Here is a 23,674-nt window from a genome sequence, read left to right on the forward strand (position 1 = left end):
AATGCAGGTTGTCATGGGCGCATTCGCTACAGCGAGTAGAGAGCGAATACCTGAATTGGAATTCGTTTTTAATTTTGTTTTCTGCGATTTGCTTGATATCGTACCTATGTCAGTAGGGCCTGTGAGGTGAGGCAATTTATTTTGAACTTGGGGTGGGTTACCGGTATTGACACCAGTTACCGGTACTAATTGAGCTGTTTTCGTAATGCAGTAATGTGATAGGACACATGCATGTACGGAAACTATCACAATGCTCACAAGCTTCTGAACTTAAGATTACCCGATTTGAAAATACCGGTATCACATACTGTCATGTTTTTTATCACTTTTATTTTCTGTCTCAAAGATTTTCCATTATACAGGCTATATATCATATTGCCATCAGGTATTTATTAGTATACAAGTAAGCAAGCACTGAAACGATATTTTCGTTTGTCTCAAAAATCTGCTACAAATACTGACTCCTAAATCCAACAACCTATACATACCGGTATGGCATAGTCTTATGAAACATTCGGAATAATGAGTATTTTTAGATACCGTGACTTAGCACCACTTCCTGACTTCTAATATGTCTGTATGTAAAGGGAATTTGAAATAGGAAAAAAATTGCTAGAATACATGGTCTCATGTACTTTCGTACCTAACGCACTTCTAGTAGGCATAGCATAACAATTTTTCCACGTGTCACCCCCACCTGACCACACCATCCAAAAATTACGTCACTACGACTACGTCACTAAGAGCCCTGCGAACTGTCATCCAAGACGCGAATACGAGAACCCGAAATCGAACAGCCATTTCTCTCGTTTTTTCGTCGCAACGATCCCGATTGGAGAGAGATCGCTGACGTTACTCAGTTCCTTATCGTCGGCGCCGATGCCATTTCGGACGATCGTACGAGTATTTGGCAAGCTCTATGACGTGATTTTGACGTCGCAGTGACGTAATTTTTGGATGGCGTAGTCAGGTTAGGGTTGATATGTCGAAAAATTATTGCGATACGCTCACTAGAAGTATGTTAGGTACGAAACTACACGAGACCCGAAATAGCTACATTATTAATAAAACATAAACTTGAATGCAGTTGAGTGAAAATGTACAATATTTTTAGAATGAGCCTGTGGGCAACTTGTTGCTATTGTGCTTCGGTTTGTGGCATCTGGGTATTGAATAGAATTAGGGATTTCGTAAATTAACATGCGTCGTCTGTCTCATGACCGAAGTTCTCTCTTCCCAAAAACTCCGATTACTATGGCAATTTTTTTTCCTTCGATAAATCGCATTAGTATTTTCAGAGGAATCTAATGGTGACGGTTTAAGATTGCGCTTGCTTTTAATTTATTGCGCAGTGCCAGTTTGCAGATAGGAAGACTCAAACTGTCATGTAGAGGAGGCGTTTGCACTCACTGTTCAGCTGTTATAGTCTAATCAATATTTTCTAATGTGGGGGTTATTCTTGGAATCGGAAAAAACTGTGCCACACTGTACATTAAAACATGACAAAATAAGAAAATCTCTTTCATTTTTCAGCACATAATATTTTTAGATAGAAGTAAGACAATCCAGTATTTGGAAGAAAAATATTATCTATATTAATCTAAATTGTTTTTTCTCCAATCAGAACATATTAATCTTACATTGTTAAATAACATAAAAAATTCAACATGAAGCGAATGTTTAGCCTGAATAGGGCTCATGGATCAGAAACTTCTGTTATTTTTCGTTGGCAAAAGAAACTCGGAAATTACTTGGCAACAACTGGTCATGATCACGTCATAAGAATATGGGACAGGCACGGTCAGATAGAAGAAGAGGTTGTTTTGCCAAGCCCATGCACTGGTCTAGAGTGGGACCATGATGGAGGTGCATTGGCTGCAATATGTGAAAAAAGCAGCACATTATTCATATGGGATGCAAATCAACATAAAGTTATCAATATTGATAGCGGAGCCAAAGATGGACATACTCATTTGATGTGGTCGAAAACAGATTTGTGTTTGGCTGTTGGTACTTCGAAAGGCAATGTAATTCTTTACGATCATAAAGTTGGTCGCAAAGTACCTATACTTGGCAAACATAACAAGAAAATTGTTTGCGGTGCATGGAGTTATCAAAATAAATTTGCTTTGGGAGGAGTTGACAACACTGTTACAATCAGCGATAAAGAGGGTAAAACTCTTTTTCAATTCAATGTTCGTGATACCCCGAGTTTAATGCAGTTTTCTGAAATGAAAGGGAACACTAGAAGTGATTTAGGAGAAAATACAGTCAGTCTTGTGGTTGGGAGAAAGACATTGTATCTCTACAATATGTCTGATACATCAAATCCGATTGAACTTGCATTCCAGTCTAGATATGGAAAAATTGAGTCTTATCGTTGGTATGGCGATGGTTATATTATGATTGGATTTTCTAATGGATATTTAGTCGTCATATCGACGCACGTATCTGAAATTGGTCAAGAACTTTTCCAAGTTCGCAATCATCATGATTATTTGTCTTGTGTCACAATTTCACAATCATTAAATGCTGCTGCATCTTGTGGAGACTCGAGTATTAGAATTCATGACCTGAGAGAATTGAGTGAAATAACGGCTATTATTAACATTGAAGATGAACCGAAGGGTTTAAAAGAAATCCAATGGACGGATGACGGACAGCTTCTTGCTGTATCTGGGGCCAAAGGAAACCTGCATTGCTACTTAACAAAATTACCAATGCTTGGAGACACGCATGGGACCAAAATTGCCTATCTTACATCTCTTCTTGAAGTCACTGTTATTAACCCAGTAGATGGTGCGAAGCCTATTAAAATTCCCATTGATGTTGAGCCTGCATTTATTGCTTGTGGTCCATATCATATTGCGGCCGGTATGAACAACCGAGCATGGTTTTACTTTGTCGGCGAAGATGGAGCAGAGAGGTTGAAAGACCGTGAATACCTCGGAACGATTCAAAGTATGCATCTCAATTCTGATTATGCTGCTGTAATGTTTGAAGGTAAAGTACAATTACATATGCTTGATGCAACTTCAAATATGGAAGACAGAGAGACAAAGTTGTTTCCAGAACGAGATGATCTTGGAAAAGTAACTTCATGTGACATTACAAATGAATATTTGATTTATAGCACTGATATGGGGAGCTTGCATTTTTTCAGTATGGAAGATTGGAATCAGGTAAACGTCTTTCGCCATGCGAATGGAATTCGCTCTATTCATCAAGATTATTCAGGTACAAGACTTGTTATTGTCGATGATCAAGGCCAAGGTTTTATCTATAATCCAGTTAATGACGCTCTTCATAAAATTCCTGATTTTCCATCAAATATACAAGGGCTCGTCTGGGAAAGATATCCTTATGATAAAGGAGTGTTCATAGTGTATGATGAAACAAATATATTGACTTATGTTTATCATCGAGAATCCTTGAATGGGCCACATGTGAATCTTGTTGGAATAACACATCTTCCATTTTCACAACACCCTCTCCTTCTATACAATGGGAATTTGTCGTTGCAACTAACGAATGGAAAAATAAACACAATATTGCTTGACACTCATTCGTTTCTAAAGGAAGAGGAAACTGAAAAAGACGAAGATTCAGATGTTTTACAAAAAAATTTATCTCTCGCTATTTCATTATGTCGATGGAGGGAGGCCTGGTCTATATGTGCTTCATTGAATAAAAAGAAACTTTGGCTGAGATTGGGAATGGCTGCCATAACTGCATTAGATCTTGACCTTGCTGTTCGTGTATACAGATGTGTTCAGGACGCAGGGATGGTCTTGTCATTACAGCAATTGAGAGATATTGAGGACAGTAATCTTTTGGCTGGGACCCTTGCGTCTTACATTGGAGATTTTGAGCTAGCTCAAGAACTGTTACTGAATTCTGGGACTCCGTCAGCGGCCTTGGACATGCGTCGAGATCTGTTGCATTGGGACACAGCTATGCAACTGGCTCAGACTTTGGATCCAGAACAAATACCCTTCATTGCTAAAGAATATGCCCAACAATTGGAATTCACCGGTAACTATCCCAGCGCACTTTCTCATTATGAAAAAGGATTAACGCGTAGAATTGAGTACAAGCAACATGATGAGATTTGCATTGATGGAATAACACGTATGTCAATAAGGCAAGGAGATATTAGAAGAGGAGTAACACAAGCAAAAAAGAGTGGAAACCGACAACTGAAAAAGGAGTGTGCTGCAATACTTGAAAGCATGAGGCAATTCCCAGAAGCAGCTGAACTATATGAAGAGGCAGAATTCTATGAAAAAGCAACTGCAGTATATATAAGATGCAAAAACTGGAATAAAGTTGGGGAATTGTTACCTAACGTTACATCCCCCAAGCTTCATCTTCAGTATGCAAAGGCTAAAGAGACGGATGGTAAATTTGCAGAAGCTGCTCTTGCATATAGAAATGCTAAAGATTTCGAAAATGAGATCAGAGTTTATCTTGATCATTTACAAAAACCTGATGAAGCAGTTAGGATTGTGAAAGAAACGGGTTCTATCGAGGGTGCCAGTATGGTGGCAAGATTTTTTATAAGACTTGGAGATTATGCTTCAGCGATACAATTTCTGGTTTTATCAAAATGTAATGACGAAGCTTTCCAAATGGCACAACAACATGGACAAATGGAGATTTATGCTGAAATAATTGGAACAGATGCGACACCAAATGATTTACAAAGTATTGCCGTCTATTTTGAAAACGAGAGAAATTACTTTTTGAGTGGTAAATTCTATTATCTTGCTGGATTATACAACAAAGCAATAAAACACCTTATTAAATCAGCTTTATCTTCTACCACTGTTGATGAAACTCAAGCTATAGAACTGGGGATAGAAACTGCTTCGAAGTCGAAAGATCAATCCATCGTACAAACATTAATATCATTTTTGGTCGGTGAAAATGATGGCGTTCCCAAGGATCCAAAGCATTTATTCAGGTTGTACATGTCACTGGATCGATACCATGATGCTGCACAGACTGCAATTATTATTTCAAAAGAAGAACAGAAGTCTGGAAGCTACGCTAGCGCTCGTGATCTGCTTTTCAGCATGATGAAAGAACTTAAAGATCGTGACATCAAGATCCCTTCTGAAATGGAAAGTAATTTGCTCATCCTGCATTCATATATACTTGCTAGAAGTCATATAAAGCGTGGTGATCATTTGAAAGCAGCTCGAATGTTGATTAGAGTCGCAGAAAATATTTCAAAGTTTCCTGGCCATATCGTTCCTATTTTAACATCTACTGTTGTTGAATGTCACAAATCCGGACTACGGGCGAGTAGTTTCAGTTATGCTGCAATGCTTATGCGTCCCGAGTATCGAAATAAAATTGATGAAAAATACAAGAGGAAAATAGAACAAATTGTTAGAAAATCTGGTGGTAAAGGGGAAGATGAAGAAGAACCAGATGCTCCCTGTCCTTTTTGTAATTATTCACTGTCTGAAACAGAGCTTCTCTGTCCCAGTTGCAAAAGTCAAATACCGTATTGCATTGGTACAGGTCGTCATATTGTGAAGACTGATATGTGTGTTTGCCCGTCATGTGATTTTCCAGCATTGTATAGCGAATTTCAAAAGTTTCTGGATTCGGATCCTACTTGTCCCATGTGCTCTGAAACTGTTCTCGCTGATACTTTGGTGCGCGTAAAAGATACTGAAAAATACTTGAAAAAGCAGTAGGCATTGCAGGGCTAAAATAAATATGAACACAACATTCAATGTTCATGTAGCCATCTAATCGTGGAACAACTGAATGTTGTGTGTAACTGTGCATATAACAGAAATTCATAAGAATTATAATTGAAAAAAATGAAGCTGCTGAATATAGTGTATGGGTGAATAGCAATATGTATCAATTATATATATATGTATAATTCTCCTAAATAATTGCAGCACTGGTGATGTAAAATTGTTACACTGTTGGTTTGAAGTAAAAGTGCTTTTAAGTTGTCAAATATATCTGAATTCAGTATTTTTATATTTATTCAATGCTGGGTACTTCTGAGCATCAATGCTTGATGTTGCTATCATTTTGAATGTATTTAGGGGTAGGCCTACTGGTGCTCTTATCTTATTGACTTGACATATTGTATTTTTGTATAAAATTTTCGTATGGTATAGTTTTCTGTTTCAAAAACAAGAGAAAAATGTTCCTCTAGTTGTCCACTGGTATTGATAAATGATATGGGACAGTGTTTCTAAGAGACTTTTAATATAAATTTGTATGAAATAAGCACAGGTGAAATTATTGTGCCGCATAAAGGAAGCTTATTACATAGGGAAATCGCTGACACCTGTTAATTTGCATGTGGAAATTGTGAACTTAAAAGCAGATGGGGATAGGAAATAAATCAGCATTAATTCTGTTCGTCATCAAGTCCTTTGTGTCTGAATGTACATAAGATAGTTGAAAAATATCAAATAAAATGTAGAGAAACGCGGTCATACTCGTACCTGCGTTCCGCGGGCAACAGACATTTGGGTGGGTTCCTAATAATAATGAAATGTGCCAGCAAACACTGACTCAGGTTCGCAGTAAATAGACCATATATGAAATTTTGTTACATGCACATTTAAAATCAATTCTCTGGGCAAGCACGAAACGCACATCGTACTTGTCAACTCCCGCATTGCAATCGCAGTTATTTTCGGTGCACTCAGTGGATTGAGAATTACATTCAAAATTCCATCCATATATTGAATATCCCCGACAAAATAATTGACTAATATAAATAGGGAGTATATATCAGTCACGGTAATCACTTTGGTTAGGTGGCACCCACGAGTTGTTTCAGCTCGGGTATCGGTTGTCCGTAGAAACATCAACAGCTGCTTTTGGCTTGAGTTGTGTTTGTTAGAGCACTTCAATAGGTGCTGGAAATCAATGATAAGATATGCTTATTATTTTTCTTTTCTCATTGGGATTGTCTGAGACAATCACTGATCGAGTACCGGTACAGGAGTCTGGAAGTTCTGTGTCTTGCCCAGTTTCCTGATTTTTCTGTGTTCGTTTGTATGCTTGTTTTCAGTACCGTAAGGAATAGGGCCGTTCATGAAATATATTTTATTCTTCTCATTTTGGTAATTGCAGAATTGTGGGTTGCAGTTGACTATACTGCCTGATAGCTATATACTGATAAGGGTAGTTACTGGTATATGTTTAATTTGTATTGGATCAGCTTTTAAGTGTCTTCTTACCTCCTCAGCACTCAAGAACAATGGAACTTTTTTGCTAGGTACGATAATTATTAATATTACCTTATATTATAGCCTTTATAGGCTATTAAATATTTGTAGGCTTTTATCAAATTATTTTGTAATGCTGTAAATGAAATTAATAAAAATTGTTACCATTTTCAGTTCTACTCATACTCAATATGCAATCATTGTATGCTAAATCTTATAATAATCTGTAATCAAATTCCTGAAGAATAGTATACAAATATACTGGGAGAACTGCATGGTCAGTTCGTCACAATTACAGAGCAATAAAAAGTAACATGTTACCATTTAGTGAATATTTCGGTCATTCATTTATTATAATAATGAAATTATTCAATAGATTAAATCATATGAAGCTTTAGAAAGTTTTCAGAAATGCTCAAACAATATCTGATTCATAATTTGTCCAGAAAACTAAAGATATAACCATATTTTTTATTGTATAATGCTTGGGTACCTATTGAAATTGATTCCTCTGCCATTTTTCTCTCTCACGAGTGTTCCAGTTTAATCAATTATTATTTATTTAACAGATTCAATAAGAAGCAATTTTGGATTAGCTGCAGTATATTCTGATATATCGAATATAGCTACATGTTGAACCTTAATTTTCAATAAAAAAGTAAGGGTGAAATAACTTTTATGTTACATCCATCAATTTCCCATTTCATTTCATAAATGTGGTTTATCAAAAAAATATAATCAAAAGTAATTTAAAACAATGCATGACCTATCTATAATCATTCACACTGGGATTCATAAAAGGGACTTTCTGAGAGAGGAGTTTTTTCAGTAGAATTTTCATCGCTTGAATTTCCATCACCTATGGATGATGATGGAATGTCACTTAGCAAACTTCCAACTCATCATCCTTTACTGCAAAATAGCATCGTTTAGTGTTAACAAAAAAATTTCAGAATTCTATTTCTTGGTTAGAAACACTTTGCACTTCATCATCATATAAAAATTTTCTCATAATTCACTTATTGTGATATTTATGCACGACTAAAGATCAGAACTTCATTTCTATAAAATTTATTTACAGGATAATATGGATGCCAATATTAGACAGCTTTTGGCAGCTTCAAATGCTGTTGGAAATGAAGCAGACTCTCGCACACATCTTTTGCAGGCGTATAAATTATTGGATGCTGCAAATAAAGAAAGTGGTCAGACTGCAGATTCAAGTCCTTGTGGAGCTGACTTGTATGTTATTGCAGCAGAAATTGCGATCAGATTGCATGAAAGTAAAGTGGCGGAAGGTGCTCTCCAAATGTATTTCCAAGGTACACAACTCACGGATCAATTTTTATGTAGAGCATATCTTTGCAAAGCTCAATTACTTTCAAGCAAATCACCCAACTCATCTTCTGACCTGGATTCAGCTGTTGTTTTTCTGCTGAAGGCAATCAGTTTTGCCAAAGACAAACCCAGATATCACTTCATCGTTTATAATGCCTCTGTTTTATTTTGGCAAATGGCAAGACCATTTTTAAGACCAGGGTATCGAGGCCTACTGCATCTAAGTCTTCAACAAATTGTTAAAGCGTTGAATGAAATTGATGACCCTGATTATGACTGGAGAGCAACACTCATGATTTCTCTTGTTGAGAGCTTAGTGGATGCAGGAAAAACAAAAGAAGCTGTTGCCGCGAGTGAAACTGCTGCTGAATTTACATTGAAGTATGCCAAACTTCGATTTAAAGATGTTTTTAAATTACAAATTCAGCATAAATTGGTAGAGCAAAATAAACTCACTAAAAGCGTTAACAATATACCAGAGTTTTTAGCATTTTTGAAATTGCAAAAACTGAAACGAAATCTTAGTAAAGCAAATGAAAGTGATAAAAAAATAGACTTGAATAAAGAGCTGTCTTCACTTGTTAATCTGGTGAACCAAACAGGATCAAGGTCACTCGGATCACCCACTTTGGCGGGAAGTCGAAAGAAAAGTGGGCAGGCCACTGAAAGCAGTGTGGATAGCCTTTCTCGTGTTTCAAGTGTAAGTCCTCAAAGACGGCGTTCTCGGACAATGTCAAAAGCAAGTTTAGATATTCCAATTGACCTAATGAGTGAAATGGGAAGAGACCTACTACCAAATCTTCTACTGGAATTAGCAAGATATTGTGCAGATTGTGGAGAGGTGAAACTTGCAAGAAAATGCATTGAATCTCTTGACGTTATAGAAACAGATCCTGGAATTGATCTGGAAATTGAATGTTTAAAGTGCTATTTGATCGTCAAAGATTTAGGTGATATGGAAGAAGTCTACACCCAATCATCAGTTGATGTTCGACTCTTTGCTGTGAAGCGCATGGATCAAAACATTCAAAATGCAACTCGATCAGGTAAGGCCCATGTTGTTCAAGCAGCTTGTGCCACTCAATGGAACCTTTGCTTACCACTTTTGCAAACTAACTTACGTAAGCATGTAAGAAGACCTCTCACACTAGTCGCTCAATCGTTAGAAGATATTGCTTCATTAGAAATTCAGCTGAGATGTCAAGTTCATACAGAACTGGCAAAATGTGAAGAAGATGTAGAACAAGTTGAAGCAGCTTTACGTCATATTCGAAAAGCTTTACAATTGGACCAATCCGGGTTATATCACCAACGTCTGCACACTATGCTCAGAAGACTTGAATTGAGCACTCAATTATATCAAAGCCCTGAAACACCAGAAGATTCTGCTGCTGTCATTATTGAACAAGCTCGAAAAAGTGCTGATTCCGGTAGTGTTAGGATGAAGCGATCATTACTTGTTAAAGCTGGTCTTGCATTGGCACCGGACGCATTTCAATATGTTTTAGACAGTGAAGGTGAAGTTAAAGTCGCTGGTCAAAAAACTTTATCAATTGTCCAACTCTTGGGTTCTACAGCATTTCAGTGGCAAAAGTGTGTAAAAAAGGCAGCAGGGCACCTGAAACGATTAGGGGATGAAAATGATCGAGAGCGTGCCAGGTTATGGGGTGATCTTGCTAAAGTAGCAAGAGGACAAGAAGTCTGGGACGTTTGTCGTGTTGCAGCAAGGTTTTGCTTACTTTACGATGATGGTCGTTGGGAAAACTCGAGATCATCACCAGAACAAATTCACACGTCGAGTGTTCCAACTAGTGCTGAAGCTCCAAAATCCCAAGAAGCAACTTCAGATGCTGCTCCTGTAACACAAAATCAAGTAGCTGTTACTAGTTCCACTGATCCAGTAGATAGAACGCATTTACATGACACTGATCTGTTGAGAATGCTTGCCGAAGTACATTTTATTAACGGTGAAGCTCTGGTTCATCTACTTCAATGCCAGGGTCTTAAGCTGAATCAGGCACCTAGATTTCCTACCGATGCTCATCAAAGACCAAAAAGTAGTGCTGGTTTCAAGATGGCAGAGATTGACCCTGATTGGATGACTTATACTGAATGGATTAAGCTCTTAAGTAATTCATCAACAAGATCCTTTTTGCGAGCAATTGAACTCGGTGTGAGGTTACGTGAATCGTGGATTGTATGCAGTGGCACAGCTTACTTGTGGAATTATAATAAGCATTTGATTTCTGATGGTCAACTCTCACATCTGATTGAAGTATTCGAAGCAGCTCTAACAGGTCTTAGGGCGATTGGACATTCAAGTGAGATCGTATTGCTGGTGAGAGTCTGTAACTTGATATCACAAGGTTTATTACGACCATGGCTTGTTTCAAAACCTCCAACGGATCCAAGTGCTGACCCTTCTCCAGATGCTGGTTCTTCAAAACCTCCAAGTAGAAAAAAAACTCCCGGCAAAGATAAACCTTCAACAGGTGCAAGTGGAGCTGCATCCATTGTAGTAGAACCAGAGTCACAGGATGATTTGAAAAAAGCTTTGGAAATAACTGAATATGCACTAGATGTTACTCGAGGAGGCGCCAAAAAAGATATTGTTCCAACAGCTGTGAGGCAAGAAATTCTATCTACCTGGGTTCTTCTTAAGCAAATGCTGCAACAACAAATTGGAGCAGGTCTGGGAGTTGAAAATGAGCTTATCCCATCTCAGAGAGATATGACAAAGGCATTAATTATGCTTGAGATGCATACTCTCAATAGAAACGGTATGATGGAATTAACAGTACCTGCTTTGAATGAAGCAGCAGAAGCAACTGAGAATTGTGAATGGGATGATCCGAGTATAGAATTAGAAGTTTGGTCCCGGCTTGCATTTCTATCGCATTGCAATAAAGAACATGATCTGGTTGTTAAATGTGCGAAAAAGGGAATTGCTTTTGAAACCAGCATTTTGAAGAATAGTAGAAGGGGAAAAATGGATAAAACTGGTACAAAAAGTGATTTTGAGATGCTAAGTTCTGTGTCATGCATTCTAGGAGAAAGTATAATGACTACTGTCCTTAATAATCCTTACGCTAGAAGGCAAGCAATGGATGCATTTGAAGCGAGTGCTCGATTTGCGGATTTGGCAGGCAATTATAAGCTTGTCATGTCTGCTTGTTCATGGTGGTGGAACGCTTGTTTACCACTTATGTCGTCTTCTATTGAACGTGAGCTACTGCGTCAACCATTGAATAATCTTCTTCACTATGTTACTTCTACTGCAACCAAAATGAAGGCTTTCATTGAAATGCAAGAAAAAGAAGAGGCAGCTAGCAAGGCTGTGCAGACCACACAGATAGAAAAATTACCGGCAGAGCAAGATAGTCATAACTCATTGCGTGCTGCAATGTATGGAGTTCTTTTTCAAACCTATACAGACAAAAACCAATGGGAGGAAGCTCTCAGTTGTATGGATCAAGCAATTCAACATATGCCACGTACAAAACATAGATTACCAATTTTCAAAAACAGGATAATGGTCAAAGCAAAACTTGGCCGTAGTGTTCATGCTGATATAGCGAAGTTCCGTGAAGAATCGGAAGAGTATGTTGCTCACATGTGGCATCGTGTTGCAATCTCTTCACACGAGCAACTTCAACAATTAGGATCTTATCAAAAAGCGATCGAGTCTCTTCATACTGATGTCAACTTGTGGAAAAAAGTAGACTATCTCTCTGAACTATCTACGTGGCTTTACTGCAGTGAATACCCACTTGATGATTCAGTAAATATACTGGAATGGGCAGTAGATATTTTGTTTAGTATGAAGTTTGAAGAATTGCCAAAAGAAGAAAAAGTTTCACCTGCAAAAGGAAAGAGAAAAACACCAGGAAAGACACCTGCTAAAACTCCTGCATCAAGAGGTTCTCCCAAGACAAGAGACACTAAAAGAAGTGTGAAAATAGATGAAAAATCACGACCAGAGACAAAAGATACCGCCAAGAGCGTAGAAAACAAATCAGCTAAAAATGAAGAAAATCTGGATGAAATTGTTCCTATAGAAAAAGAAGTCATTATTGGACTAGAAAATGCAAATATTGAATTGAAATTTAATGAACTCAACAGTGTACGTCAGCTAGAAGTATTGATCAGAACCCATGTGATGTTAGCAACGATTAGTGGTCGAGGATCATCAAAACATAAGTCATATATCCTACTGGCTGCTGGTTATATCATAAGACTGTGGGAAATTGCATTAGCAGCTGCTGGTCCACTTGTAAGTCAGCTTCCAAAGATTGAAGACAAACCTGGCAACCCTCCACCTGCAAAAGAGAAACAAAAAGGCCCACTTGAAGCTTTACCAAATAGCACAATTGAGTGGGCAAATTATATTGTCCCAGAGGACATTATTAGAGCGTTTTCATTCAATCAAGGTGACACAGCGATAAGTACAAAAACCATCACTAAGCCAGCTTTAACAATCCACTATCTTGAAGAATTACTGAATGAATTATGCTTTTTAGGATACAATCACCTATCAATACCAGTGCTTTGCCTTGCTGATACTATAATTCTTGGAATATTCGAAAGTGAAAGTTGGAGCAATTTAATGTGCTTGCATAAAATCCAAATCTGTTATGATCTTGGCCTTGTAGAAATTGCTAAGAAATGGGAAGTCAAATTGAGTGATGTATTCTTGCCATTGGAAGAACAATCAACATTTATTCAAGAGTGTGAACTTATGGATCAGCATGCAAAACAAGTTCAATATGAAGAAGCAAGATTAAAAGGTAAAGCATTGGTTGCAAAAGAAGCTGGAGACAATACTTCGCAATTGTCTCATGCTGGATCGGAGCCTATCACACTTCAGGGTAGAAAAATTAAAGGGATTTGCATGAGGCTGTTATGGATGGAAAAGGGAATGGTGCTTTTAGGTTTAGGATATCATCAGAGAGCGAGAGAACTTTTTAATCAAGCAATGAGAGCTGCAATTGCTGTAAATGACCAAACGCTTATCGGTGATATATATCTAGGAATGGCACAACTATCAATTCAAGAATCCAACCTTGGACAAAGTATGAGATTCCTTAAGAAAGCACAAGATGTGGGAGGAGATGAAAAATACTGGTATAAAGTGGTTTTGATGTTGGCAGACTCCATTGTACTCGATCCTGATGTAACACCAGCTAAGAGAAAAGAAGCCAGCAAATTGCTAAGAATAGCAGTGGAAACTATGGAAATACTGAAAATGTTGAGGCCAACCAAAAAGAGCACAATATCATATATAATAAGTATGATTCGATCATATTCAGCTTTTATGAAATTTGATATTTTGCTTCTGAAAGACGGGCCCATGGAAAGACAGGTACACACTAATTTGTCAAAGTTAGATGAGGCAGAAAATATTCTCTTTTCATGTGGATATATCAGAGAGGCTGTTCAACTTTATCAAAAACATGCATTCATTTGTTTGAAATTATGCAACAAAACATCTGTATTAGAAGAACAACATTCATTTCTTCTTAATGGACTTGAAAAACTAGAGCATGCAGCTCAAATAATGTCTGAGTTATATACAGAAGTATCATCGGGATTTGCCGATATTAATGATAATCCTAGTATTAGTCTGCCGATTGCTCGAGAATTATGCAACACTTTACTTAGCCTTGCAGAATATTTGCTGTATTTGTATGATATTAATGCAAAGGAACAGATACTTAAACAAAAAATGCAAGCGAAATCTGGTTCACTTGAACACATTGTAAATGAATATGTCTGCACTGAAAAAAATTTATCTCGTTTGGAACAGGAATGGAAAGAGATGTGTGAACTTTTGCCTCAAAAAATGTTTTCAACGTTTATGAGTGCTTTTTCGTTTTCCGTGAACATACCCGAAAATCGAGCAAAGTCTTTGTATTTGATCGGACGATCTTTGCATCTCTTGGGTTTGTACCTGAAAGATGATATTGATGGAATATGGAGTGTGCTTGCTTTCAATATTACTGCAGAAATTAGTAGTGAAGAAATTCAGCTTGAAGAACCTATAGAATCTCATGATTTTGAAGAAAAGTTGGATATTGAAAGAATCGGTAGTACAAAAAGCAAATCAAGTATGGATTCTACATTGACTAACAAGCAAAGGAAGAAACTTGCAGAAAATGCTGCAAGAATTATGAAGGGTGAACAGCACTCAAAAACATACCTTTGCCAGGCAATGGAAATATTGCTGCAAAGTATTAAGATGTCTTTAGAGCATAAATTTCTTCATATAGTAAGAGATGCTTCACTTGAAATTGTAGAAATATGTGGTCAATCTGATCCATCAACTGCTTCATTATATCTGGCACTTCATCAAAGTGCAAAATCTTCATTGAATTTTAAGGAATTTCTTTTGAGGTCTCAGCCAGATCCAGCATCTTCACATTTTGCTGCACTTCTTCATCAAGCTACATGGTTGGCAGAAAAACAGCCTCACATGAAAGTCAGTTCTCTGTTTGGTTGGGTGAAAGAGTCTCTTCGACAGTTTACATCATGGAAAAGATTAAATGTATTTCCAACTTCATTGGACCTAATTAAAGATTTCCCCCCAAATTTCAATTTTGTAATTCTGCAACATTCTCCTGACAAGAGATATCTGTATGCATCATTGCTTGATAAACCGAAAGCTAACCCAACTGCTGGTGATGCGAAAGGGAAATCAAAAGAAAAGCAATCTCAATCAGCTTCAGATTCAAGGTCTGTTATCTTGAGAGCAGATGTTAATCCTGATGTGCTGGATTCATTAAAAGAAAGGATGGAAGAATATACAATGCATTTGATGAGTTTATTGCTGCAGTCAGAATATCAGCGAGCCCAAGCTGCATTACGAGAGAAGATGTTACAAGAACTATCAGTAGGTAATAATGAAAATACAGATGCAAATGTGCCAAACACAATTTTAGAAGAACAAGAGGAAGAAGAAATGCGAATCATGGATGAGTTTCAAGATATTGTGGATTCTCTTGAGCGTTATTTGATTTCATTCACTACTATGCTCAAAGATAATCTGATTGATCCATTAACTAAAGAATGTAAGGAACAAATTGAACAGGGCCAACCTGCTGATGTAAATGCTATGGAATCAATTGTGTTACTTATTGATGAAGATTTGATGGGGTTACCACTAGAAGCATTAAAGTGTTTCCAAAGTCCATTTATTGATTGTATGTGTAGAGATTTTTCACTACAAATGTCGCACCATCGTTGGCATGTAGATCCAGAAGAGGCAGCTGCGCTTGCTGAGAAAAAGAAGAATGAACCTCCACCCAAAGGAAATCCCAAAACACCTAAAACAGGAAAAGATACTAGAAAAACTCCTGCTGGTGGTGGTAAAGTAGTCCCACTAAATCGAGAAGTGTTACCTGGATGTTCAACAATAAACACTAATTACGTACTCTACATGGTTGACCCACTCGATGAAGCCGCTGAAACGGAAACTTACAAACCCATGGAAATATTCAAGCAAATGATGCAAACTTACTCCACTTCTTGTACATCGGCTTGGTCTGGTTGGTATGGATCATCTGGTGTACCAAGTGTAGGCCAATGGGAAAATCTAATCAATGGATGTGAATCATTCATATTTTATGGAATGGAGAGATTCTTTGCACATATGCCTCCTTCAAAAGTAGCTGCACTTGATTTATCAGGATGCCAAATGGTTTTGCTTTTGGATAAAGCACAAACCAGTAAAAGCTTTAGACACCAAAGCAAAGTTGATGTTGACAAAAGTGATTCCCTTCTTGCATTAGAGAAACCACTTTACACTATCATGATGCTTAGCCTCGTTGGCGTGAACACAGTCTGCTCGAATTTATGGCACTCAACTTTAGAAGATAATGCTAATAAGTTACAATGCATCACTCGTGTCATATTGGAAGATGGACAAGTTGTTGGTAAAGCAGTCAGATCATTGCTAAATCCGACATTGGTTAAACCCGTTCCACCAGAACCCCCTGCTACTGCCCCAACAGGAAAAGAAAGGAGTGATACTAAAAATGCCAAATCTGTAAAAGGAAAACCTGATTCAAAGAAAGGAAAATCTCCAGCCCCGTCTCCTCTACCACCAACTCCAGAACCAGAGATATCTGAGTCACCTGTGCAAACAGAAGGAGAACCTGTGGAAGAGATTGCTCAAGATGAAAGTGTACAAGCTTCTTGGTGTAACATGATTGTCTTTGGCCTTCCAAATGTCATGGTTGTGTAAATTTATTTTCCACTATTTATATTATCTCTATTTTTTAATTAACATTATTGACTGATATTGCTCATAAGCGATGGCAAACTATTAGTTACAAATTTTATTGAGGCCTGAATATTTAAAACGTTTAAACGTTCCTCCATCATAAATGGAATTGTTATCATTAGCGCTAATTATATTGAAGTCGACCTGCTGTTAGAATATCAAAATACCAAACTTCGAAATTTTATCTTGAAACCCTGATTGCTAAATTGGCAAATGTGTTTTATTGAACGTTTATGTTGTATTACATAATTAATTAAATCAATTTATTTTATTTCTGAAATATATGATCACTCAAAGAGATCAATTTTGTAAATTTGTCACATAAATTCAAAGTTTGTCTTTTTTATATTCAAAGTTGACATAAAAAAGTAGTACGATTAAAGTTTTCTATTGATGTTATTGCCATACTATTTTCTGAAACAAATTGTATATACACTGCTTGAAGTATTTTATCACAATGTTAAGCATTATCGTTTCACTTCGAATTTTCAGCGACAGACATATTATCTTGATGTTTAAAAATTGTGATATGTTTTTGGTTGTTGACACATTCTGTAAGTTTTTTGTGTATATTTTGTTTTGCTTTTTTATAATATATATTATATTTTTTATTAGTTATATTTTCATAATATATGGTACATGTTGTTAAGATACTTAGGAAATTTTTTATCAGATTAATTGCTAGTTTTCCCGTATGATTAGGCCATTACATCAACTTCCCTCTCACCAGGATTAAATTTGAATATCTTATCATATGTATTATAATAATCCTTATTGCTGAATGTAGTATAAATTGAAACTAATACCATATTTATAAAATACCATAAATATATATATAATATATTTCATAACTCAAAATAATACAAAAACTCAAACAACATTACAGTGATCTCAAGAATGACGAAATCCTCGGCCAATTCGCCATATAAACCACTTTGTTAATTAGTTGAATAAGTGTAATTTCTTCCGTTATTTGGTTATTAATTTGGTCAGGTGCTTTGCTAGAATTGTAGGTTTGAAGTAGTATATTCAATTCACTGATATATATTGGCAAGCCATTGAATCGAACTGAAACGCGATCTTTTATTTTATATTCGAATTTCCTCCAATCACAATATATATATTCGTTTTAATTAAGTGAAACACAACTGCATAAATGAAGGCGATGGGCAACGAATAATGCTAATTAAAAACTTGTTCATATATCAATACACAATTTTTTTGAATTTTCACCATGCCGCCACATCATCTAGGCCCGAGGCAAGTTTTCAAAGTGCTCCATACGAAGGAATCCGCGGAGAAACCTAGGGGGTTCGCGAGCTATTCCTTTACTCATTAACATTATCACAAATATGACATTAATAATCTATACGTAAGGAGAGAGAGAGATTTATTGTTTTGTCAACCGTAAACGAACAATGGTATACAAAATAATATATACAATATACACAAAGTTAATTCGGTATAGACTGGGGGGAGCGATACGACCATAAGGTCATCGGAGTCAGCTCCCCCCAAGTTCACTATTAGGATTCACAGTTAAATGTATATAAATAAGAAATAAAATAAAAAAGATACTCATTGGAGAGTTGACCAGAACTCTTACAGAATATTTTTGAGATTAGGCTATAAGATGGTTGAAGCAATGGCATTTTCAGCTTTTAGGTCTGGGGTTTGACTCCTAGTAGGTCCATTTCATAACATTTTTTTTGTTTTGCAAAATTTCTACTGAAAGATAGAAGCCAGAACATACCAGTGGATACGGTAACTGCCTGAGGCTTGAAATAAGCGATAATTGGAGTGATATAACAGTTAATACATGTATGATTAGGGGAAGATCGAGGACCTTGAAAATTAATCATGAAGCAAATTCTCCAGTCCAGTCTTGGATGATTTCATACTTTGCCAAGATACATTAAATTCAATTGGGCTTTAAATGACAACATGTACAAATCACTTTGCTTGAAATATACATACAGAAAAACTTGGTGCGACAAATGGCAGAAAATTTTCACTATTAAGACATGCAACGGCAAGAAAAATATGATACAAAGATGGAAAACTTGATAATGTGACTATTTGATTACAATATTATATTCATAGTGCTTATAATGAAATTGCTTATTATATCATTCTTTATAAATAGTACCTTACAGTTTGCTGAACAAATAATCACTATTAATAAATAATAAATAAATAAATGCCCTTTATTTCAATCCAGAGTGTATCTGTTGGCATTTATTCCTAATCTAGTAAGGATGAAGGGTACACAGAGAGAAAGAAATGAATTAGATTTCGAAGGCATACTAAAAAATGTACCTAATTACATGGAGTTCGTGATGTCCAGCGAACTGAATATTCGAAATCGGATCAAAAACGATTCGAATTGTTTTCGGCCAATATTATCTACATAAAGCGGAAATATCCTCACGACCCGATATTTCTCTAGCCTTCATATTGGGGTCTTACTACTTACTGAATACAGCGCGAAACACCGCAAAGAGCGCAAAATAGCGCGAAGCAGCGCAAAACAGAGGAAACCAGCGCGAAACAGAAGGAAACCAGCGCAAAACAGAAGGAAACCAGCGCAAAACAGAGGGAAACAGCGCAAAAAAGGAGACGCAGTCATTACCACCTCCTGCCACGAAAGAACCACGGCGCCTCTCGCCATGGTTTTATGGCGCTATTTCCGGCATATTTACAAGGTTATGTACCGGATTATAGGTCATCATGCGAAATTTTATCTACCTTTTTGGTGCTCCAGAAGTATGTGCAATATGTCGCACAACCAGAATCCGCTACACACACACACACACACATACAATTTCAGGTTGTGCGCCATCTTGGTGCACATACTTCTGGAGGTCCCCTTTTACCTAACCCTAACCCTAAAGCCAACCATATCCATATGGAAAATGTTCTAAATTATGGTACCCAAAATGTGTCACCAGCAGGGGCAGACCTGCCATTACAGCATTACTGACTACATACGTTGGTTTGTGTTTTTAATTTGCTGCCGTGGTACTCCAACTCAAAACAAGGTGCCCCGAACTCATTGCAAAATTTTTTTCTGCTTCACACTGTTTCCCTCTATTTTGCGCTGTTTTGCGCGGTTTCCACACTGTTTTGCGCTGTTTTCCTTTGTTTTGCGCTGTTTCGCGCTGTTTTGCGCTCTTTGCGGTGTTTCGCGCTGTATTCAGTAAGTAGTAAGACCGTTCATATTGCGATGAAAAAGGGTGTCTCTCCTAATGCCGAGGGTATATATCATGCGTGGTCATGACTGACAAGTTATTATTGGCAGTATATGTTTGGAGAGAGTACATAAGTAAGGGCATTGTTCAGAGCGAAAGGCGCGAGTAAGCGTCGATTAAAAAGTCACAGATGTCATTTTTATATGAACCTATGTAAAAGTAGTCAGGAGCATAGAGCGGCGTTTCTTAGTTTTTTTTTATGTACCTATAAAAAGTATACAATAAAATTTAGGACATAATATCATAACATTACCTGACATAAATTATTCCCAAATTCGAAAATTATACAAATATAATTCGATAATATACAAATAATATTCATTTTTCTCAATCTTCAATTAATATTTGATTTATGAAATACTTTTGATCATCGTTTAATTTATTTCTGTATTTACACATATTCAACTTCAATACGAGGTGCATAAATTATATTAGGCCGCGAGCCGAGGCCATTTATCTTTCAGTTTCGTAGCGCACATCAGGTAACTAACTGAAAATGATTTCAAAATGTTCCTTAGAAATTTAGTAACAAATATTGCCTTGTTCCCACTTCCAAAAGTTGCACGTTTTACAGAAAATACGCTTTTACTACAATAAATATGTGTTACCATCTGTCCTATTTTCTCTGCTTTTCCGGTATCATGGGCCAATGAACGCAGACTTCTGCACGACGTAACAGTCAAGTTAGTCAGCTGTAGGTGGATCCCCAGTGGTCGGATGAATATCAGATGTACTCAACTGCTCGCTTTTGCGTTGAGTAGCCTTTCCATAGTTTTTTTTCAGTTACCGGTAATATTAGTCCAGTTATTCTAAGGAGGTGTTGAAAAGTATAGGTAAGATATTAAACACTTGTATATCCTTGCCATATATAGCAATTTTAGTTGAGCACTAGCTCATAAGACGTTGTTAAATAGGTACGGTGCGGTAACTCCAAGGAAGGCTAGACCTAGAATAATACTGTAATATGTCACAAACAACGATATTTTCTGGCTTGCATGAAATGTTTATGATTAATTTAATGACTCTTCTTGACTATTCAGCAGACTTATACTACTATATAGGCCACAGCATATTTGGAAATAGAAATGAATGGCTGTTTCTGTAATGCACGGTTGTGTGAAAGAGAAGAAATTAATCAATTTTACTAATGTCGGTTGGTCTAAATCTAAATTCATAGAGTCGACAAGAACCTGGGAAGCAATGATAAGTTATGCCGGAGTGGAAAGAAAGGTAGCATTGGAAATGATTGAGAGGTGAGAAATGAAGTTGTAGACAAACAGTTGATGTTTCAAAATATAGTCTATAGTCCATACTCATACTGTCATAGGACATTTCAGACTGTGATATATCAAAATTTAAAGTAGATATATTCTAGTAATGGTATGCAAACACTGCTGGACTGTAGAACATGCAATGAGCATATATACGCTCATTTAGTACATCAGATAAAATGCATTATGTATTCAAGGTATTAGTTAGTATTTAGGGGTATTTTTAAAATCATGCTTCTCCAAATATTATTTTATTCCTTATTTTAGATACTGTACTACAAAAGAAAAAGGCAATGTTCCACCAATCCGACCTAACGCAGGCTCTGATCCCTGCTGCTATCAGTGCTATAAAATGGATTAAACAAGAAGTCTTGAAGCTTAAAGGTATATGAGGTATACTTTTCTGCAATTGGAACTGCCCATCAAATTCATGTTGGAGACTTCATTGAGATTTTCAATTCATTTTTTTCCCTCGACTATGAAGATCTTTTGAGGTTAACGAGGTATTAATAAATAAAGCTGAGGAATTTGAAGAGGATATGAAGAATGTAAATGATACCGGTACCAGGGCACGTCTATTTAACACTGTCAAACATAAGGATTATACTCTCCACCCAACAATGATTCACTGAAGAAGCATGTGGCCCTCAAATCAGTTCTTGAGTTGGCAAACTGCAAAGAAAAATAGTCAAAATAATTTATGAAAGTGTGCCAAAATCAACTTAAATTGCACAGATTTTTGTTTTTGTATTGACTGCAGAAATCACAGTACACCTATAGAGGAAAAGTCGATTTTTGAGATAGTGGATTTCGAAAACAATTCAGAAGAAAGTGAATTAGATATTACAGTTGATTTAATAAGTATCATACATTTGTTGTTTTTTTTCGGACATTTGTTAGTGTCGTAGTCCTGTTTCTAGAAATGTTATTGCCTTTGTTCAAATACATAACCACATAAACTAAAAAAAGATTAATTGTAAATTGTAATATTTCTGTTCACTATGTTATGTACATATTGTACATTCATTTAATTTTCTTGACTTTTGCAGTAAATTTCTAAGTGAGAAATAACTGATTTATTTGTGTTTTCGTGCTCACGATGTTAATTTGTGACTTCATTGCTTAAAAATAAATACGTTTGATACTTGATAGCTTCTATAAAATGGATGTAGCTTTTTATGCTGTTCTTGTTGTAAACTGCTTGTGGTTATTACATAAAATTTATTCTCAAATGTGAATCAGCGTTGTTGGTGTCGCTGCTTTCGAGGTCACTCCCGACTCCTGTCACACAATTAAAGTATTTTTTGTTGTTGGTTACATGTATGCCATATTTTTCGTAATCTACCTAATAAATTATGATTGACTGAGGAAGTCCGATTTTGGTCAGGCAAAACATTACAGGAATACATTTGTGTTAGTGTGCTGTAGGGCTCTCGAATTGTATAGTTCTTATGTATGCGTTGTAAACTTATGGTTATTGAATTTCCGGGAACCTCTTATATTCAATTTCGCACCAGGATTGTGGAACAAGCTGTAATGCGTTCATTATGTTCGTTTTCACACAAAACTGAAGAATTTATTTAGTTACCAGATGTGCGCTACGAAACTCATTTTCTGGGCGTTTTCATGGTTTCGTCTCATGGCCCATATCCGTGGTAAGGATCTACAAGTGTTTAATAATTTACTTATACATTTTTCAACAACGTCTTAGCATAACTTAACTAATAATAACTAAACAGGGCTATGGAAAGCCTGCCCAACTCAGCGCAAGGTCGAGCAGAAATAACTAATATTCATCCGCTCGCTAACAGCTGGTTTAATTCAATTGTTACGTCATGCAGAAGTCATTGTTCAGTGCCGAAAATGTAGAGAATATAGGACAGATCGTAGCACATATTTCTTGTAGTAAAAGCGTCTTTTCCGTAAAACGTGCAACTTTTGGAAGTGGGAACAAGGCAATATTTGTTACTAAATTTTTAAGGAACATTTTAAAATCATTTTCAGGTAGTTACCTGATGTGCGCTACGAAACTCACTTTCTAGGCGTTTTTCAGGGCCTCGGCTCGCGGCCTATATGTGGAAATACACGACAACTGAGGCTGTTCCCAATCATGCTCCGGGTGCGCCCAACGACTAACATGGGTGCGCCGACAATTTATCGTGACTATTAGCATGCATAGGCACACTTTTTCGGAAATACAGGTCTGGTGAATTATTTTCCATTGTTATACATACTTGCCCCAAACAATCGGCTCGGCGGTGTGGCTCATCGTGCTAAGCGTTAGGAATACGCTCGCCACCGCATCTCTGATTACGT

At 36.7% G+C, this 23,674-nt stretch overlaps 2 protein-coding genes and 1 long non-coding RNA gene across 4 annotated transcripts; all 3 read left to right on the forward strand.

Annotated features, from left to right (window-relative positions):
- Window positions 1–1,628: 1,628 nt before the first annotated feature.
- LOC120340512 (WD repeat-containing protein 19-like) lies at window positions 1,629–6,189 on the forward strand. Its single transcript, XM_039408787.2, has one exon. It carries the CDS (start codon window positions 1,668–1,670, stop codon window positions 5,709–5,711), a length of 4,044 nt encoding a protein of 1,347 aa, XP_039264721.2. The 5' UTR covers window positions 1,629–1,667; the 3' UTR covers window positions 5,712–6,189.
- A 130-nt stretch (window positions 6,190–6,319) lies between these two features.
- Window positions 6,320–17,586, forward strand: LOC120340509 (cilia- and flagella-associated protein 46-like). The gene is made up of 3 exons (XM_078120283.1): window positions 6,320–7,267; window positions 7,787–7,874; window positions 8,299–17,586. The coding sequence occupies exon 3, from the start codon at window positions 8,305–8,307 to the stop codon at window positions 16,795–16,797; it is 8,493 nt and encodes a 2,830-aa protein (XP_077976409.1). The 5' UTR covers window positions 6,320–7,267; window positions 7,787–7,874; window positions 8,299–8,304; the 3' UTR covers window positions 16,798–17,586.
- A 3,094-nt stretch (window positions 17,587–20,680) lies between these two features.
- Window positions 20,681–22,729, forward strand: LOC144431972 (uncharacterized). 2 transcript variants are annotated; one of them, XR_013480323.1, is made up of 3 exons: window positions 20,681–21,340; window positions 21,626–21,742; window positions 22,119–22,729. It is a non-coding gene; the product is annotated as an uncharacterized LOC144431972 (long non-coding RNA). The 2 variants fall into 2 exon arrangements; XR_013480322.1 differs by having other exon boundaries at window positions 20,682–21,340; window positions 21,626–22,729.
- Window positions 22,730–23,674: the final 945 nt, after the last annotated feature.

Source organism: Styela clava, chromosome 14 (assembly GCF_964204865.1).
Source record: "Styela clava chromosome 14, kaStyClav1.hap1.2, whole genome shotgun sequence".
NCBI classification, from domain to species: Eukaryota; Metazoa; Chordata; class Ascidiacea; order Stolidobranchia; family Styelidae; genus Styela; species Styela clava.